Raw genomic sequence first — 18,011 nt, forward strand, 5'->3', positions numbered from 1 at the left:
ATACCAAATCTAAAATAGCCTGTTCCCTGGTAGGTTCTGCAACTTATTGCTCTAAGTAACAATCCCTGAGGCACTCTACAAATTTGTCTTCCATGCTTCCCTTGCCAATTTGATTTGTCCAGTCTATATGCAGATTAAAATCACCCATTATAATTGCAGCTCCCCTCTTACACACCTCCATCATTTCCTGATTAATATCTTGTCCCACAGAGAGGCTACTCTTCGGGGGCCTATAGACCACTCCCAACCTGTGATTTCATTCTTTTGCTATTCCTTATTTCCACCCAAACTGATTCTACATCACATTCTATTACAATATCATTACTCACAACTGCACTGATCCCTTCCTTTAATAACAAAGCTACCCCACCTCCTTTTCCTTTCTGCCTATTCTTTCGGAACGTCGAATATCCTTGAACATTACAAAGGGATATAGATAGGTTAGGTGAGTGGGCAAAGACCCGGCAAATGGAGTATAATGTGGGAAAGTGGGAAATTGTCCACTTTGGCAGGAAGAATAAAAAAGAAGCATATTATCTAAACAGTGAGAGATGGCAGAGCTCTGAGATGCAGAGGGATCTGGGTGTCCTAGTGCATAAATCGCAAAAGGTTAGTATGCAGGTACAGCAAGTAATTAGGAAAGCTAATAGAATGTTATCGTTTGTCGCAAGGGGAATTGAATACACAAGTAGAGAGGTTATGCTTCAGCTATACAAGGCATTGGTGAGATCACTATTATTTACTCGAATAATATCTGGAATGGGTGGGCTGTCTTATGAGCAAAGATTGGACAGGCTAGGCTTGTATCTGCTGGAATTTGGAAGAGTAAGAGGCAACTTGATTGAAACATATAAGATCCTGAGGGGTCTTGACAGGGTGGATGTGGAAAGGATGTTTCCCCTTGTGGGAGAATCTCGAACTAGGGGTCACTGTTTAAAAAAAGAGGTCGCCCATTTAAGACAGAGATGAGGAGAAATTTTTTCTCAGAGAGAGAGAAGGAGGAGAAGAGGTGACTTAATAGAGACATACAAGATAATCAGAGGGTTGGACAGGGTGGATAGTGAGAGTCTTTTTCCTCGGATGGTGATGGCAAACACGAGGGGACATAGCTTTAAGTTGAGGGGTGATAGATATAGGACAGATGTCAGAGGTAGTTTCTTTACACAGAGAGTAGTAGGGGCGTGGAACGCCCTGCCTGCAACAGTAGTAGACTCGCCAACTTTAAGGGCATTTAAGTGGTCAATGGATAGACATATGGATGAAAATGGAATAGTGTAGGTCAGATGGTTTCACAGGTCGGCGCAACATCGAGGGCTGAAGGGCCTGTACTGCGCTGTAATGTTCTATGTTCTAGGGTCGTGAGTTTTTGGAATTCTCTTCCTCAAAAGGCAGTGGAAGCAGAGTCTTTGAATAATTTTAAGGCAGAGGTAGATAGATTCTTGATAAGCAAAGGGGTGGAAGGTTATCGGGGATAGGTGGAAACATGGAGTAATCAGGTCAGCCATAAACTTAATGAATGGCGGAGCAGGCTCGAGGAGTCGAGTGGCCTACTCCTGCTCCTAATTCGTATGTTCGTATGTTGCAATCCCTAAAAAGGAGTGTTATGGAGCAGTCACCTTGGCAAAACAAAGAAGGTCACTGACCCTCTTGCAGCACTGTACCCAGTGGGTGACCCCACAGCTGCTAACCTCCTCAGCAATCTCCAACCAGGCTTGCTTAGTCAGGTGGGAGAACCTTTACTTGCCATCGCTGGGGAAGAGGACCTCCTGCCTTTCCCTTGCAGCCCAGAGGAGAATCTCCAGGGAGGCATCGTTAAACCGTGAGGCCACCCTGCGTCTTTCCTCTGCCATCCTGCAGGGTCCATCTCTCGAGGGGCGGCGTCCAAGACTCATTCCAACACTGGTTTCAGTAGTGAACAGCAATCAGCAAATCAGTCCAAGGCAGCAATGCAAGCAGTGTTGGCAGGGCTTTAACTATGGCACCAGCATCTGCTCCAGAGTAAACCAATGCCATATTCAGTAGCTTGCATCCCGCCCCCAACATGTGATTGACCAGGCCCCATGCCTCCATTATATAAATTGACCAGCCACTGCATGATCGTGGTGGGCCATGTGACTAGCAGGAATGGCATTTATTTCCGGGTCCGCCGCTGGGAACCGCGATGGGCTCACTAAATGCCACTGGGACCCTAAATTCAGCCCAGTGAGTGATGTTCAGGCATTAATGCGTTCCCAGAAAAGGATGGCACGGTTTGACTGTGCAGCAATTGGTTAACCCAATATTGAGCCCAGTGGCAGCCCCGAACATAAATGCTGAAGACATATTGTTAAGTTTGAGTGAAGGATTAGCATTTTCCAAGTTAGACCTATCGCATGCTTACTATCGGTTAGAGGTGGATGAAGAGTCATAGAAGTACTTGGCCCTTTCCAACCATAAAGGTCTGTTCCAATGGATTGATTAGTATTTGGCATCACTACTGCACCAGCTATTTGGCTGTTTGCAATAGAACAGGCTCTTCAAGGACTACCTAGATGATATTTTGGTCACAGGTTGGACGTAAGAGTAGCATGACAAGCCTAGATGGAGTGCTAATACGCTTAGTGGATGCTTTTTTGAAGCGGCCAGAAGTGTTTATCAAGCAGAGCTTGACATCAGAACATACTATGCTATGTTGAGTAGTCTGCTAAGCAGATATGGATGACCTCAGATTTTAGTGTCTGACAATGGTAGTCAATTCATGCTGGAAGAATTTCAATAGTTAATATACATGAATAGTATAAAGCACAAGTTCAGCATGCCATACAATGCAAGCACAAATGGACATGCAGAGCATTTTGTTCAAATATTGAAGCAGGTGATGTGAGCAGCTAGTCAGGACGGAGGTACAATCCAGAGAAGGCTAGACAAGTTCTTGTTAGCGTACAGAAATACTACTCGTCATGTCACAGGGGAATTGCCATCCACCTTGTTCATGAGCAGATCCCTACACGTACACCTAGACAACATCCACCCAAACAGCGTACATTTGTTCTTTATATCAAATATCAAACAGACATGCAACTGAGATAAGCATAGCAGGGTTGGCAAACAGAGACTTCTCAGAAGGAGAGTTGGTTCTTGTTAGAAATTATATAGGCAAGCAGAAGTGGATCCCAGGAATCATAGTGGGCAGGGGAGGTTCAGTCAATTATAAGGTTCAAATGCAAACAGAAATATGGAAACAGAAATATGGAAATGCCACGTATAGTGACTCTTACCTAGGATATCTGAAATGTTAGAAAAGTCAGAAATGTCAGAAAAGTCAGAGCTCATGCCAACAAGTGAACCTGAAGTTTCACTTTCCCACACTAATGATACACTCACCAATAGTGAGAGGTTTGATAGGCTAAGAGATACCTGATTATTCCCATACACACTTCCATTCCTCATAAGAGTCTAAATGCTGATACTAGTGATTCAACTCAAGAGTCAGTAGAGGTAGAGTTGCTAGGAAATCCAGAGGGAGAGAATAGGTCCGAGATGAGACAGGGTTCACCCATCAATGAGATTCCTAGGAGGGTGAGAAGATCGAACAGGAAAAGAAAACCTCCTGAGAGACTTTCTTTGTAAACTAGGTGTGAGATGCATAAACAGTTTTGTTATATAATTGCGTGTACCACTTCAACTCCATTGATGGAAATTGATAAAATTATTTCTATCCTTTTTTAAAGTTTTGGGTATTATTGATTTTAAGGCAGCCTATGTAATAAAGCAGAACGATATTCTAGTTAACTATAGTGGTATACAAAACATCATACAGTGTTATTTGAAAACTATACATCCTGTACTTTAAACCTATAAAAAGTTAAAAGTTTTTAAAGTAAACATGCATTAAACAGCCAGATTTGTTGGGAAGTTAACTTTAGATTTGGCAGAGGAAAATTGTGTGTGTAAAGATCACTAAGAGTATGTCATGTGATTAACAGTTCCCTGCATTGCATAGTGGTAATGTCACTGGACTAGTAATCCAGAGGCTCAGGCTAATGCTCTGCATACATGGGTTCGAATCCCACCACCCAGATGGTGAAATTTGAATTCAAATAAGAAATCTGGAATTTTAAAAAATGCTAGTCCAATGGTGACCATGAAACCATTGTTGATTGTTGTTAAAAACACATCTGGTTCACTAATGTATTTTAGGGAAGGAAATCTGCCGTCCTTACCTGGTCTGGCCTACATGTGAATCCAGCCCCAAAGCAATGTGGTTAACTCTTAAATGCCCTCTGAAATGGCCCAGCAAGCCACTCAGTTCAAAGGTAATTAGGGATGGGCAATAAATGCTGGCCTAGCCAGCGACGCCCACATCCCACGAACAAATGAAAAAAAAGCAGTGTATGTTTTTAGTGGAGTTCTGGAGGATCTTTGTGTTTGTGCCTGGTTGGAGCTGGTTATGTTTTTAGTTTTATGGTTCTCACAATAAACTGTCCTGGAAGCCACCTACAACCAGTGCCTTGTGTCATTCTTGATAAGAGTACCCAAGAGTACTGCTTTTTGTAATATAAACGAAAAAGATAATGGTATTAGGCTGCAGGGAAAGCCAGGGGCTATGTTCAGTGAAGTAGCTGTGCAGTATTTTGCAAAAAAGTTCAAGTAAAGGTGTCCATATGGCTGCTGGCAGAAGATCCCTTCAGCTGCCTCTTCTGACCAGCACTTGACAATCATTTCCTTCACCTGTTGTCTTCTATTTCCTTCCTCTTCCGGGTCCTGCATGAGGATACCTCAGTTCACAGCAAAATTATGGAGCATGCATAACAATCACAATTCTGGACTTCATATTAGAGTAGTTCTAGATAAAAATACATTCTTATGTACACCTCCTTGCAGTTGAGTATGGAAGCAACAGAGGAGGTGATAACACCAAACTTGTAGCCCATAACATCTACTCTCCTGGCTGAAATATTGAAGTTTACATTGTATCATGTCAATGCTGCCTTGTAAACAACTGGAGAGCAGAGCTCGAAGGCCAAGGAAATCTGAATAAGAGGGGGAAAACGAATCTTTTGTTATATTGACTTATTAGATCACAAGTGTAATAAGGTTACCTCAGAGAAGTCATTTCTCTCAGTCTTTCTGATTGCTGACTCTGCCATCCAGTTGCGAAGGATGTACCTTGGGTTGGCACCTTTAAAAGAAATAATAAGTACAGTCAAGTATATTTTTAAATTATCCTTATTATGTAATGCATGAAAAATATAGGCTATATTAAGAAAACGATATTAAAAAGGCATACTTTTCATTCTGGTTCTGCGTGCTTCATCTGAATCCACTGTGTTCCTGAAAGAAACAATATTTGTAAACACCTTTCTTTTCAGGAACATCATGTGCTTCTCATTGTTACAAATAGAGATTGACAGCATCAAGGGAGGTGATTCGGCATATCGGACTGGATTTTCCCAGCCTCATGGAGATGGAGTTGGAGTTTGGTTGGGGATGGCCAGGAAAATAGGGGGAAGCCATGTCAAGACAGCACCCTGCTGCATTCCTGCCACTAGGGAAGTTTCCAAGGAGTGGGTTGAGAAGAGCGTCATGGAGGCAGGCAACCAATTCAGGCATTTGAGACCCCAACTAGTGGCAATTCTGTGGCCTCCCCGGCTTTTTACTGGCAGTGGGGTGGCTCCGCACCGTGTGCAGAGGCCGCCAGCTCAATGGTGAAGCCTCATGCATGAAAGGCCACAATCACGGCTGATCCCGATGAAGTGGTCCCTGATCTGCCTCAGCGCCACCCACCTCTCTCGGTGGGACTGCCAAGGCTCCAGAGTTGCCAGCCCTCTGATTGGGCCTGCAGCATTGGGAGCCCGCCCGCCATCCTTAATAGGATAGCAAGCTTGGAGGTGGTCAATTAGGAGGCCATTAGATTTAAGATTACTGATCCAATCTCACTGCCGGCAAGTGTGGGCTTGGGACCTCCATTTGATCCCTACACCGGGGTCCTGAAGCCTGCAGGAAAAACCATCCCAGCGTGTCTGTGCTGGATCAATGCTAGAGTGATCCAACACTAATGCCATTGCCCCATACTCTCCCCACAGCTTTGTAGCTTCCTCTATTTCAAATATTTATCAAATTTTCCCATTCAGTGTGCAATGGTCTCTGTCTCAAATTCTCCCTTTGGTAAAGCATTCCATGATCCAACAATTATCTGTTCTGGGTACAGTGGCATATTGATTACATTATTGGACTAGTAATCCAGAAACTTGGACTATTAATGACAACAACTTGTATTTATATAGCACTTTTAATGTAGCAAAAAGTTCCAAGGCACTTCACAGGAGCATTATCAAATAAAATTTGACTCAAAGCCAGATAAGGAGATAATAGGACAGATGACAAAAAGCTTGGTCAGAGAGATAGGTTTTAAAAAGCATCTTAAAAGGAGGAGAGGTAGAAAGGTTTAGGCAGAGAATTCCGGAGCTTAGGGCCTAGGCAATGGAAGGAACAGCCTCCACTCGTGGATCAATTACATTGGGAATTTGAAAGAGGCCAGAATTGAAAGTGCAGAGATCTGGGAGGTTGTAGGGCTGGAGGAGGTTAGAGAGATAGGTCAGGGGTGAGGCCATGCAAGGATTTGAAAAGAAAGAAGAGAATTTTAAAATCATAATGTAGCCCTGCTGGGAGTCAATATAAGTCCATGAGTAGAGGTGAATGTGAATTGGTGTGAGTCCCAAAGCTGAACAACAGCGTTTTGAATGAGCTCACATTTATGGAGGCTGGAAGATGGGCGGTTCGCCCAGAAAGCACTGGAACTGTCAAGTCTGGAGGTAGCATAAGGCATGAAGGAGAGCTTCAATAGCAGATAAGCCAAGGTAAGGGTGGAAATGGGCGAGGTTATGGAGGTGGAAGTATGGGGTCTTGGTGATGGACTAGATCATAAAGTATTACAAAGTATTTATAGCAGAGAAACAGGCAATTCAGTAAAACAGGTCCATGCCAGTGCTTATGCTCCAAAACAAGCCTGCTTCCAACCCTCTTGGGTCAGAAGCTCATCTCAGGGTCAAATGCCAAGGTTGAGAATGGTCTGTTTCAGCCTCAGACAGTAGCCATGGAGAGGGATCGAGTTGGTGATTAGGGAACAGAGTTTATGACAGGGCCGAAGATACTGGCTTCAGTCTTATGATATTTAGTTGTAAGAAATTGTGTAGCAACCAGGTGACAAATGAGAGGCAGTGGAGGGGTTGAGGGAGGTAGTGGTGAGGAAGAGCTGATTGTCATCAGCATACCTTTAGAACTTGATGTGTTTTCAGATGATGTCGCTGAGCGGCAGCATGTAGATAAGAAATACGAGGTGACCACAGATAGATCCTTGGAGACAGAGGTAACGGTGTGGGAGCAGGAAGAGAAGCCATTACAAGAAATTCTCTGGCTACAAATGGATATAAATGAATGGAACCAGATGAGGGCAATACCACCCCTGGACGACAGAGTAGCCGTTGGAGGAGGATGGTGTGGTCAACCATTTCAAAGGCTGCGGATGAGGAGGGATAGATTACCATGGTCACATGTGACATAATAAGGGTTGGCCGAGCGCATCTACCCTGAGGCACAGTGTGGCTTTCGTGCAGAGAAATCAACCATTGACATGCTACTCTCCCTTCGTCAGATACAGGAGAAATGCCGCGAACAACAGATGCCCCTCTACATTACTCTCCTTGATCTCACCAAATCCTTTGACCTCGTCAGCAGACGTGGTCTCTTCAGACTACTAGAAAAGATCGGATGTCCACCAAAGCTACTAAGTATCATCACCTCATTCCATAACAATATGAAAGGCACAATTCAGCAAAGCGGCACCTCATCAGACCCCTTTCCTATCCTGAGTGGCGTGAAACAGGGCTGTGTTCTCGCACCCACACTATTTGGGATTTTCTTCTCCCTGCTGCTCTCACATGCGTTTAAGTCTTCAGAAGAAGGAATTTTCCTCCACACAAGATCAGGTGGCAGGTTGTTCAACCTTGCCCGTCTAAGAGCGAAGACCAAAGTACGGAAAATCCTCATCAGGGAACTCCTCTTTGCTGACGATGCTGCTTTAACATCTCACACTGAAGAGTGTCTGCAGAGTCTCATCGACAGGTTTGCGGCTGCCTGCAACAAATTTGGCCTAACCATCAGCCTCAAGAAAACGAACATCATGGGGCAGGACGTCAGAAATGCTCCATCCATCAATATCGGCGACCGCGCTCTGGAAGTGGTTCAAGAGTTCACCTACCTAGGCTCAACTATCACTAGTAACCTGTCTCTAGATGCAGAAATCAACAAGCACATGGGAAAGGCTTCCACTGCTATGTCCAGACTGGCCAAGAGAGTGTGGGAAAATGGCGCACTGACACTGAACACAAAAGTCCGAATGTATCAAGCCTGTGTTCTCAGTACCTTGCTCTATGGCAGCGAGGCCTGGACAACGTACGTCAGCCAAGAGCGACGTCTCAATTCATTCCATCTTCGCTGCCTCCGGAGAATACTTGGCATCAAGTGGCAGGACTGTATCTCCAACACAGAAGTCCTCGAGGCGGCCAACATCCCCAGCTTATACACACTACTGAGTCAGCGGCGCTTGAGATGGCTTGGCCATGTGAGCCGCAAGATCCCCAAAGACACATTGTACAGCGAGCTCGTCACTGGTATCAGACCCACCGGCCGTCCATGTCTCCGCTTTAAAGATGTCTGCAAACGCGACATGAAGTCCTGTGACATTGATCACAAGTCGTGGGAGTCAGATGCCAGCGATCGTCAGAGCTGGCGGGCAGCCATAAAGGTGGGGCTAAAGTGTGGCGAGTCGAAGAGACTTAGCAGTTGGCAGGAAAAAAGACAGAAGCGCAAGGGGAGAGCCAACTGTGTAACAGCCCCGACAAACAAGTTTTTCTGCAGCACCTGTGGAACAGTCTGTCACTCTAGAATTGGCCTTTATAGCTACTCCAGGCGCTGCTTCACAAACCACTGACCACCTCCAGGCGCTTACCCATTGTCTCTCGAGACAAGGAGGCCAAAGAAGAAACTGTGGCAGCAGCAGAAATCTGATAGGAGGGGTTCAAACATGGAATTGCAGGACAGATGGGCATAGATTTGGGAATCACTTTGCGTGATTCAGCTAATATTTGAAATACCTTCCCATTATATCTATGCTATTGGTTCTAACATGGGTGGGCCACCCCCTTGGCTGCCCTCCTTCTCTATTTCATCAGTTTTTTCCACCCGTTCTATGATATCCTTCAGCCTGACACCAGGGAGACAACATAAGATTTGGGACTCTGGCCTCAGCTGCAAAAAAGGCTATTTATTCCCCTGACTAGAGAATCATCCACTACGACCACTCTCATATTCTTCTAATGTACCTGTCTCTCACCCACTTGCTCCACAGTACTGTAAAGTTGCTTAGGACTATCCTCCTCTGAGTTACTGTCACTGTCCATCTCATACTTGTCCAACACTGTCTGCTCGGAGTGTGAAGAAGGGAGTTTGGTAAGTGAGTGAATTTTAAGGGTTAATCTCTAAAGACTAGTTTTTGATTTGTTTACATCTAGCAAATAATTGAAATTCCTGTTTCAGTTAAGAGGTAAGTTAGGTTTTTTGCAGTTTTAAACATGGGCATACTAACACTCAGAGTATCTGTAGCTAGTTAATTAGGTAGCTAGCTTAAACGGGTTTCTGAGCTGTAGCACAGCTCTAGCAGAGCTGACACAGCATTGTTTTCAGAGTATAAATTCAGGGGACTCTCAGTGCTGCTTGTCTGCATTGAGTGCTGCTGGAGAGCACAGAGTGTTAAGAAGGGAGCTTGGTAATTGATAGAGTTCGAGAAGGAGGGGAACATAAATTAAGAAGAAAATAAATTTAAATGCAGACAGTGTAAAGTGGGAGTTTGGTGCGTGAGGGAGGGGCTCCTTTCTTTCTTCTACCTTTTTTCAGCCTCCAGTAGCTGCCTCTCTCTTTGGTACAGGAGAAGAAGTTGATTGGTGAGTAACTGGTAAGTTATTTTACTTCTCATTGTAATAAAAAGTTTTTAAAGTTACATTATGGCAGGTCTGCTTGGCCAAGTGGAATGTACATCCTGCGGTATGTGGGAAGTCATGGACACACCACGTATCCTAGACGAACACATCTGCAGGAAGTGTCACTGGCTACAGAAGCTTGAGCTCCGGGTTTCGGAACTTGAGCGGCAGATGGAGTCACTGTTGTGCATCCGCAAGGCAGAGGATTATGTGGACAACACGTTGCGGGAGGTTGTCACACCTCAAGTTAGGAGAATGCAGGTAGAGAGGTAATGGGTGACCGCCAGGCAGTCTAAGAGAACTAGGCAAGCAGTGCAGGAGTCCCGAGTCTATCTTGCTTGCTAATCGGTTTTCCATTTTGGATACGGGTGAGAGCAATGCTTCCTCGGGGGAGTGCAGCCAGAGCAAAGTCTGGTGAACCAGGGTACTCAGCTGCACAGGAAAGGAGGAAGAAGAGTGGAAGAGCAATAGCGTTTGGGGATTCAATAGTCGGGGATCAGACAGGCGTTTCTGCGACAGTAAATGTGACTCCAGGATGGTGTGTTGCCTCCCTGGTGCCAGGGTCAAGGATGTCAAGGAGCAGCTGCAGGACATCCTTCTGGGGTAGGGTGAACAGCCAGAGTTCGTGGTCCACATTGGTACCAATGACCTAGGTAGGAAGGGGGATGAGGTCCTGAAAGCAGATTTTAGGGAGTTAGGAAGGAAATTAAAAAGCAGGACCTCAAGGGTCAAATGACTCAAAATGACTCCCAGTGCCATGTGCTAGTGAGCATAGGAATAGGAGGATTGACCGATTGAACATGTAGCTGGAGAATTGGTGTAGGAGGGAGGGCATCAGATTACTGAGGCATTGAGCCCGGTTCTGGGTCAAGTGGGACCTGTACAAGATGGATGAGCTACACCTTAACAGGACTGGAACTAATATCCTCACAGGGAGATTTGCTAGTGCTGCTGGGGATGGTAGAAAGTAGCTTGTCAGGGGGATGGGAACCTGAGGGGCAGCTCAAATTGAAAAGAAGTAAAGCTGGTAACAGAAGGTAGAGAAGTAGCAAGTAACTTTAGAAGACAGGCGAAACAAATGTGAGCATTAACTAGGCTTAGAATGCAGAATAATGTCAAGAAGACAAGGTGAAGGGCACTCTAACTGAATGCACACAGCATTCACAACAAGATAGATGATTTAAAGGCCCAAACAGAGGTAAATGGATATGATCTAATTGCCATAACGGAAACGTGGCTACAGGGTGACCAAGATTGGGAACTGAATATTAAAGGATATTCAACATTTAGGAAGGGCAGGCAAAAAAGAAAAGGAGGTGGTGTTGTGCAGATAATAAGGGATGGGTCAGTATATTAGTAAAGGAGGATCTCAGATCAGAAGAACGAAATGTGGAATCTGTTTGGGTGGAGCTAGGAAACAGCAAGGGGCAGTGAACATTAGTAGGAGCTGTTCATAGGCCAAACAGTAGTGGTAGTGTGGGGCATGGTATTAATCAGGAGATTAGAGAAGCATGTGGCATGGGTAATACAGTAATTATGGGTGTGCTCAATCGGCATATAGACTGGGTAAACCGAATGAGCACTAATGCTGTGGAGGACGAGTTTCTGGAGTGTGTTAGGGATTGTTTTCTAGAGCAGTATGTTGAGGAACTGACTAGAAAACACCTTATTTTAGATCTAGTATTATGTAATGAGAAAGGGCTAATTAATTATCTTGTTGTAAAAGAATCTTTAGGGATGAGTGACCATAATATGATAGAATTTTACATTATGTTTGAAAGTGAGGTAGTTCAATCTGAAGCCAGGGTGTTAAATTTGAACAAAGGAAATTATGAAGGTATGAGGGGAAAATTGACTGAGGTGGATTGGGAAAATACATTAAAAGGTATGTAGCACATAGGCAATGGGTAGTCTTTAAAGAAATATTACATGGTTTACAGCAACTATACATTCCTTCAAGGCACAAAAACCCCAAAAGTAAAGGCAGTCAACCGTGGATAACAAAGGAAGTCAAGGATTGCATAGGATTAAAAAAGGCTTATAAAGTTGCCAGAAATAGTAGTAAACCTGAGGATTGGGAGGATTTTAGAATACAGCAAAGGAGGACGAAGAAACTGATAAAGTAAGGGAGAACAGAATATGAATGTAAGCTAACAAAAAATATAAAAATGGACTGTAAAAGCTTCTACAGGTACGTAAAAAGGAAACGTTTGGCTGAGACAAATGTGGGTCCTTTATAGGCAGAGTCAGGAAAATTTATAATGCAGAATAGAGAAATGGCAGAGAAGCTAAATGATTACTTTGTGTCTGTCTTCACTGAGGAAGATACAAGAAATCTCCCAGAATTAGCGATCCAAGGGATTAGGGGGAATAAGGAATTGAAGGAAATTAGTATTAGTAAGAAGGTTGTATTGGAGAAATTAATGGAACTGAAAGTTGATAAGTCCCCAGGACCTGATATTCTAAATCCCAGAGTATTGAAAGAGTTGGCTATGGAGATAGTGGATGCATTGATGATCATCTTCCAAAATTCTATAGATTCTGGTGCAGTTCCCACAGATTGGAAGGTTACAAATGTCACCCCACTATTTAAGAAGGGAGGGAGAGAGAAAACAGTGAGTTACAGACCTTACATCAGTCGTTGGGAAAATGCTAGAATCTATTCTAAAGGATGTGATAAATGGATACTTTGGATAATAATGATCTGATTGGGCAGAGTCAACATGGATTTATGAATGGGAAATCATGTTTGATGAACCTGTTGGAGTTTTTGAGGATGTTACTAACAGAATTAATAAAGAAGAGTCAGTGGACGTAGTATACTTGGATTTTCAGAAGGTTTTTGATAAAGTCCCCCATAAGAGGTTGGTTAGCAAAATTAAAGCACATGGGATAGGAGGTAATATACTGGCAGGGATTAAGGATTGGTTAACAGGCAGAAAGCAGAAAGTAGGAATAAATGGGTCAGTCTCACGTTGGCAAGCTGTGACCAGTGGGGTACCACAGGGATCAGTGCTTGGGCCCCAGCTGTTCACAATATATATCAATGATTTGGATGTGGAAATCAAATGTAATATTTCCAAGTTCACGGATGACACAAAACTAGGTGGGAATGTGTGTTGTGAGGAAGATGCAAAGTGGCTTCAAGGGGATTTGGACAGACTTAGTGAGTGGGCAAGAACGTGGCAGATGGAATATAATGTGGAAAAATGTGAGTTCATTCACTTTGGTAGGGGGAACAGATGTGCAAAATATTTTTTAAATGGTAAGAGATTAGTAAGTGTAGATTAGGGAGCTGGGTGTCCTTGTCAATAAGTCACTGAAAGCTAACATGCAGATGCAGCAAGCAATTAAGAAGGCTAATGGTATGTTAGCCTTTATCACAAGAGGATTTGAGTACAGGAGTAGTGAAATTTTGCTTCAATTGTATAGAATCTTGGTTAGACCGCACTTGGAGTACTATGTGCAGTTTTGGTCCCCTTACCTTAGGAAGGAAATTATTGCCATAGAGGGAGTGCAACGAAGGTTCACCAGACTCGTTCCCAGGATGGCGGGACTGTCCTATGAAGAAAGATTGGGAAAACTGGGCCTGTATTCTTTAGAGTTTCGAAGAATGAGAGGTGATCTCATTGAAACCTACAAAATACTTAAAGGGATAGACAGAGTAGATGCAGCTAAGATGTTTCCCCTGGTTAAGGAGTCTAGAACCAGGGGATACAATTTCAGAATAAGGGGGAAGCCACTTAGGACAGAGATGAGGAGAAATTTCTTTACTCAGAGTGTTGTGAATCTTTGGAACTCTCTACCCCAGAGGGCTATGGAAGCTCAGTCATTGAGTATGTTTAAAGCAGAGATTGACAGATTTCTAAATACAAATGACAAGGAGATATGAGGATAGTGTGGGAAAAAGGCATTGAAGTGATTCTATTGAACGGTGGGGCAGGCTCGATGGGCTGAATAGCCTACTCCTGCACCTATATTCTTATGTTCCTAACACAAAGTATCTATTGGGAAATTCCAGTCACTCAGGGGTTCCCTGCATTTGAGAGTTTGTCTCCTTCTACTTTCCCTGTGGATGGTCACTTATTTCTCTGTCTGCATTCTCCTTGTGACCCAAACTATCTAGCACTGCCTCTTTGGTGACCACATTCTGGAGAGTATGATCCAAAAACCTTTCATCCTCTTGGCTTCAGTGCAGAAAATTGTTCCCTGAGCACAAAGATCCCATGCTCCAGAGATTCAATTTTATGATAGTTTATGAAACATGTTGCCCTGGATACAATAAGGATCCACGATGGCCCACATATCACATTCTGCTCATGTCAAGAGTTCCCTGCACTTGCTCGGTGACTAACTGGATAAAAAAATTGAGATATTGCTAGCCTGAACACCAAACTCTCTCACGAATCAAACTCTTTTACTTCACGCAAGTACTAATTATAGGAAAAACACCTTTTTGCCACAGCACCTCCACATCCATTGAGACTAAACTCCATAAAATTCTGGCCTCTCACAATCTCCACTGTTTTTCTTAGTATTCATTTTCTTCATGCCCATGAAACTTTCCAAGCACTTGAAATGGCAGGCTTTATATGGCCATGAATATCATTGTTTGTAAGAATTTACATCTTTTGATAGAAATTCCTGATGTGTAATACCATTTAAAAAGGAAGTAAACAAGCATTAAAACATACCACCTGAAACTCTACAGTGATAGTATTGGGCAAACGTGATATAAAATGACTGGCAGCACACAGTAATGTTGGATTTTCTTAACCAAAGAGCTAAAAGCATTAATATGTAAAGCAAAGAGATTATAAACAGCCCAGGATTTTTATAATGACATCCACACTTGAGATACACAATAATTGATAAAGTAGACTAATAGATGCAATTATCGATACAGAAACTGAATTTGTTATAGTTTCAAAAATGGCTCTGCATAAAGGATTTTGAGAGTGTGGAAAGCAAATGAATTCTCACCTATTCAACCTGGACAGATACAGGTTAACCCAGTGTGAGAACTTCTTATGTCTTGCAAGGTCTTGAAGGGCCCAATATTCCTACAACAAAAAATTGCTGATTTTGTCACATTAGTAATATACTACTGTAAGTATCTGCAATAATGGAACTTCAATGTTCTTCAAGCTCTATATAAAACATAAGAAATAAGAACTGGAGTAGGCCATTTGAGACTGCTCCATCATTCGACAAGATTGTGGCTGATCAATTTCATCTTTCCGCACTACTCCACCGCTCTCTGGTGTACAGGATTCCAAAGATTCACAACCCTCCAAGTGAAGAAATTTCTCCTCACCTCAGTCCCAAATGGCCGATTCTGAAACTGCGACCCTGTGTTCTAGATTCTCCAACCAGGGGAAACAAATTCTCAGCATCTATCCTAACAAGCTGCTTAATAATTTAATATGTTCAACTGGATCACCTCTTAATCTTCTAAAATCCAGGGAATATAGGCCTAGCCGGGCGTCACAGTGGCGGAGTGGTTAGCAAGCACCACAGCCTCACAGCTCCAGCGACCCGGTTCAGTTCTGGGTACTGCCTGTTCGGAGTTTGCAAGTTCTCCCTGTGACCACGTGGGTTTCCGCCGGGTGCTCCGGTTTCCTCCCACAGCCAAAGACTTGCAGGTTGATAGGTAAATTGGCCATTGTAAATTGCCCCTGGTATAGGTAGGTGGTAGGAGAATGGTGGGGATGTGGTAGGGAATATGGGATTAATGTAGGATTAGTATAAATGGGTGGTTGTTGGTCAGCACAGACTCGGTGGGCCGAAGGGCCTGTTTCAGTGCTGTATCTCTCTATGACTCTATTATAGTCTACTCAGTCTCTTCTCGCAGGTCAATCCCCTCATTCCAGGAACCAGTCTAGTGAATCTTTGTTGTACTCTCTCTAGGGAAAGTATGTTCTTTGTTAGGTAAGGAGATCAAAACTGCACACAGCACTCAAGTATGACCTCACCAATGCCCTGTATAATTGTAGTACGACTTCTTTACTCTTATACTCCAGTCCTTTTATAACAAAAGCTAATATACCGTTTGTCTTCCTAATTGCTTGCTGTACCTGCATGTTAACTCTTTGTGATTCATGTATCAGGATACCAAGGTTGCACTGAATGCAAACATTCCCCAGTCTCTCACCACCAAAAAATATCCTGCTTTTTTATTTTTCCTACCAAAATGGATAACTTCACACTTCGCCACATTGTATTCCATCTGCCTTGATGTTACCCACTCACCCAACCTGAATATATCCCTCTGCAGCTTCTTTGGTGCTCTTCGCTACTTACTTACCCACCTAACTTTGTATCATCAGCAAACTTGGATACATTATACTCAGCCCCCTCATCCAAGTCATTAATATAGATTGCAAACAGCTGAGGCCCAAGTACTGATCCTTGCAGCAACCTGTTAGTTACAGCTTGCCAACCCGAAATGCCCTGTTTATTCCTAATCTCTATTTTCTGTCCATTAACCAATCCTCAATCCATGTTAATATATTACCTCAATCCCATGAGTCCTTCTTTAATAATAACTTCGCATGTGGTATCTTCACAAATGTTTTTTGAAAATCCACATACACTACATCCACTGGGTCCCCCTTCATAAATCCATGTTGACTCTGTTTAATCATATTATGATTTTCTAAGTGCCCTGTTATCACATCCCTAATAATAGATTCTAGCATTTTGACTGCTACTGACATTAGGCTAACTAGCCTAAAGTTCTGTTTTCTCTCTTCTTCCTTTCTTAAATAGTGAAATTACAGTTGCTACCTTCCAATCCTTGGGAACCATTCTAGAATATAAAGAATACTGAAGATCATAACCAATGTATCCACTACCTCTGCAGCTACCTTATTTAAGACCCTAGGATGCAGGTCATCAAGGCCAAGGATTTGTCGCCACTTAGGCCCATTAATTTCTCTAGTACTATTTCTTTACTTATACTAATTTCTTTAAATTCCTCATTCTCGCTAGACCCTTGGTTCCCCATCATTTCCTGAATTTTTTTTGTGTTTTCTACCATAAAGATAGATATAATAAATTTTTCAGCAATATTTCAGAATTAAACCTCTGTCAAATTATTGAATTCTGGCATTGGCACTGAAAGCTTAGAACTTGTTCAACAATACTGATTAGTTGAAAATATAAATGGGTTTGATGGTCAGTTGACCAGATTTTCAGCTGAGAGATTGAGAACAGCCCAAATTTGAAAAAGTCACCAATCTCTAGCAAGGACTCATGGCTTTCAGAAGAGGAAAGGTGGGTGTTTTTTTTTTTAAAGCACTTTTAAATACCTTAAATATCTAATCAATTTTCTATTAAGAATATTAACAGGTTTCAACTGTGGAGAATGAATCAATATAATTGTTATTTTCACAATTACTGCAGAGAACACCTTAAGCCCTAATTTTAATGTCCAATTTAATCATGCATGTTGGGGCTGAGACAGAGGGGAAGCCATCTAGCACTCCATAGCATGACACCTGTGAGACTGTAACTCTGGGCCTCATCTGCCTGGCCCACATCAACCTCCTGCCCAAATCCACCTGAAGCGGTAGCTGGCTGGTAGCTGGGGGGTTGATTTTAGGTGGCAGGAGACTACCCTTAGAGAATGGGAAGGGTAACCCAGTGCAGGGAGATCCAAAGTTTCCTTGTGAAATAAATGACTTTGCATGGCTTAGCTTTTAGCATACTCTAGCCAAGACTTTTCTCTCTGGCCCTAGTGGGTTGATGGTGGGTTTTTGAGAACAGGAGTGATGATAGTGGCAACCCAAGGCAGGGGAGGCCCACGGTTTCCTTGTGGGGTTTGGAGGAGCACACCTGTTACTCAATGCCCCCCCAAGCAAAAAGTCTACATTTTTCTAGGCCTCTTCTGGTTGCCACCAGGTTGGCCTGGTGAGGAAGCCACAACTTCTCCGCATAGACTTTGGGTTAAAATTGCAGTCGGGCCCCAATGACATTGTCGGGGCCCAATCT

At 43.2% G+C, this 18,011-nt stretch overlaps 1 protein-coding gene across 5 annotated transcripts in view; it reads right to left on the bottom strand.

Annotated features, from left to right (window-relative positions):
* LOC137348651 (protein adenylyltransferase SelO-like) overlaps nucleotides 1–18,011 on the bottom strand; it is a 96,382-nt gene that overhangs the window by 13,720 nt on the left and 64,651 nt on the right. For all 5 annotated transcript variants that reach the window (XM_068013934.1, XM_068013927.1, XM_068013921.1 and 2 more), the window contains 3 exons: nucleotides 15,000–15,079; nucleotides 5,270–5,313; nucleotides 5,082–5,161 (listed from right to left, as the gene is read on the bottom strand). In XM_068013934.1, coding sequence (XP_067870035.1) covers nucleotides 5,082–5,161; nucleotides 5,270–5,313; nucleotides 15,000–15,079 — 204 coding nt within the window. The remainder of the gene's footprint in view (nucleotides 1–5,081; nucleotides 5,162–5,269; nucleotides 5,314–14,999; nucleotides 15,080–18,011) is intronic.

The sequence above is a fragment of the Heterodontus francisci genome, chromosome 2 (assembly GCF_036365525.1).
Source record: "Heterodontus francisci isolate sHetFra1 chromosome 2, sHetFra1.hap1, whole genome shotgun sequence".
NCBI lineage: Eukaryota > Metazoa > Chordata > Chondrichthyes > Heterodontiformes > Heterodontidae > Heterodontus > Heterodontus francisci.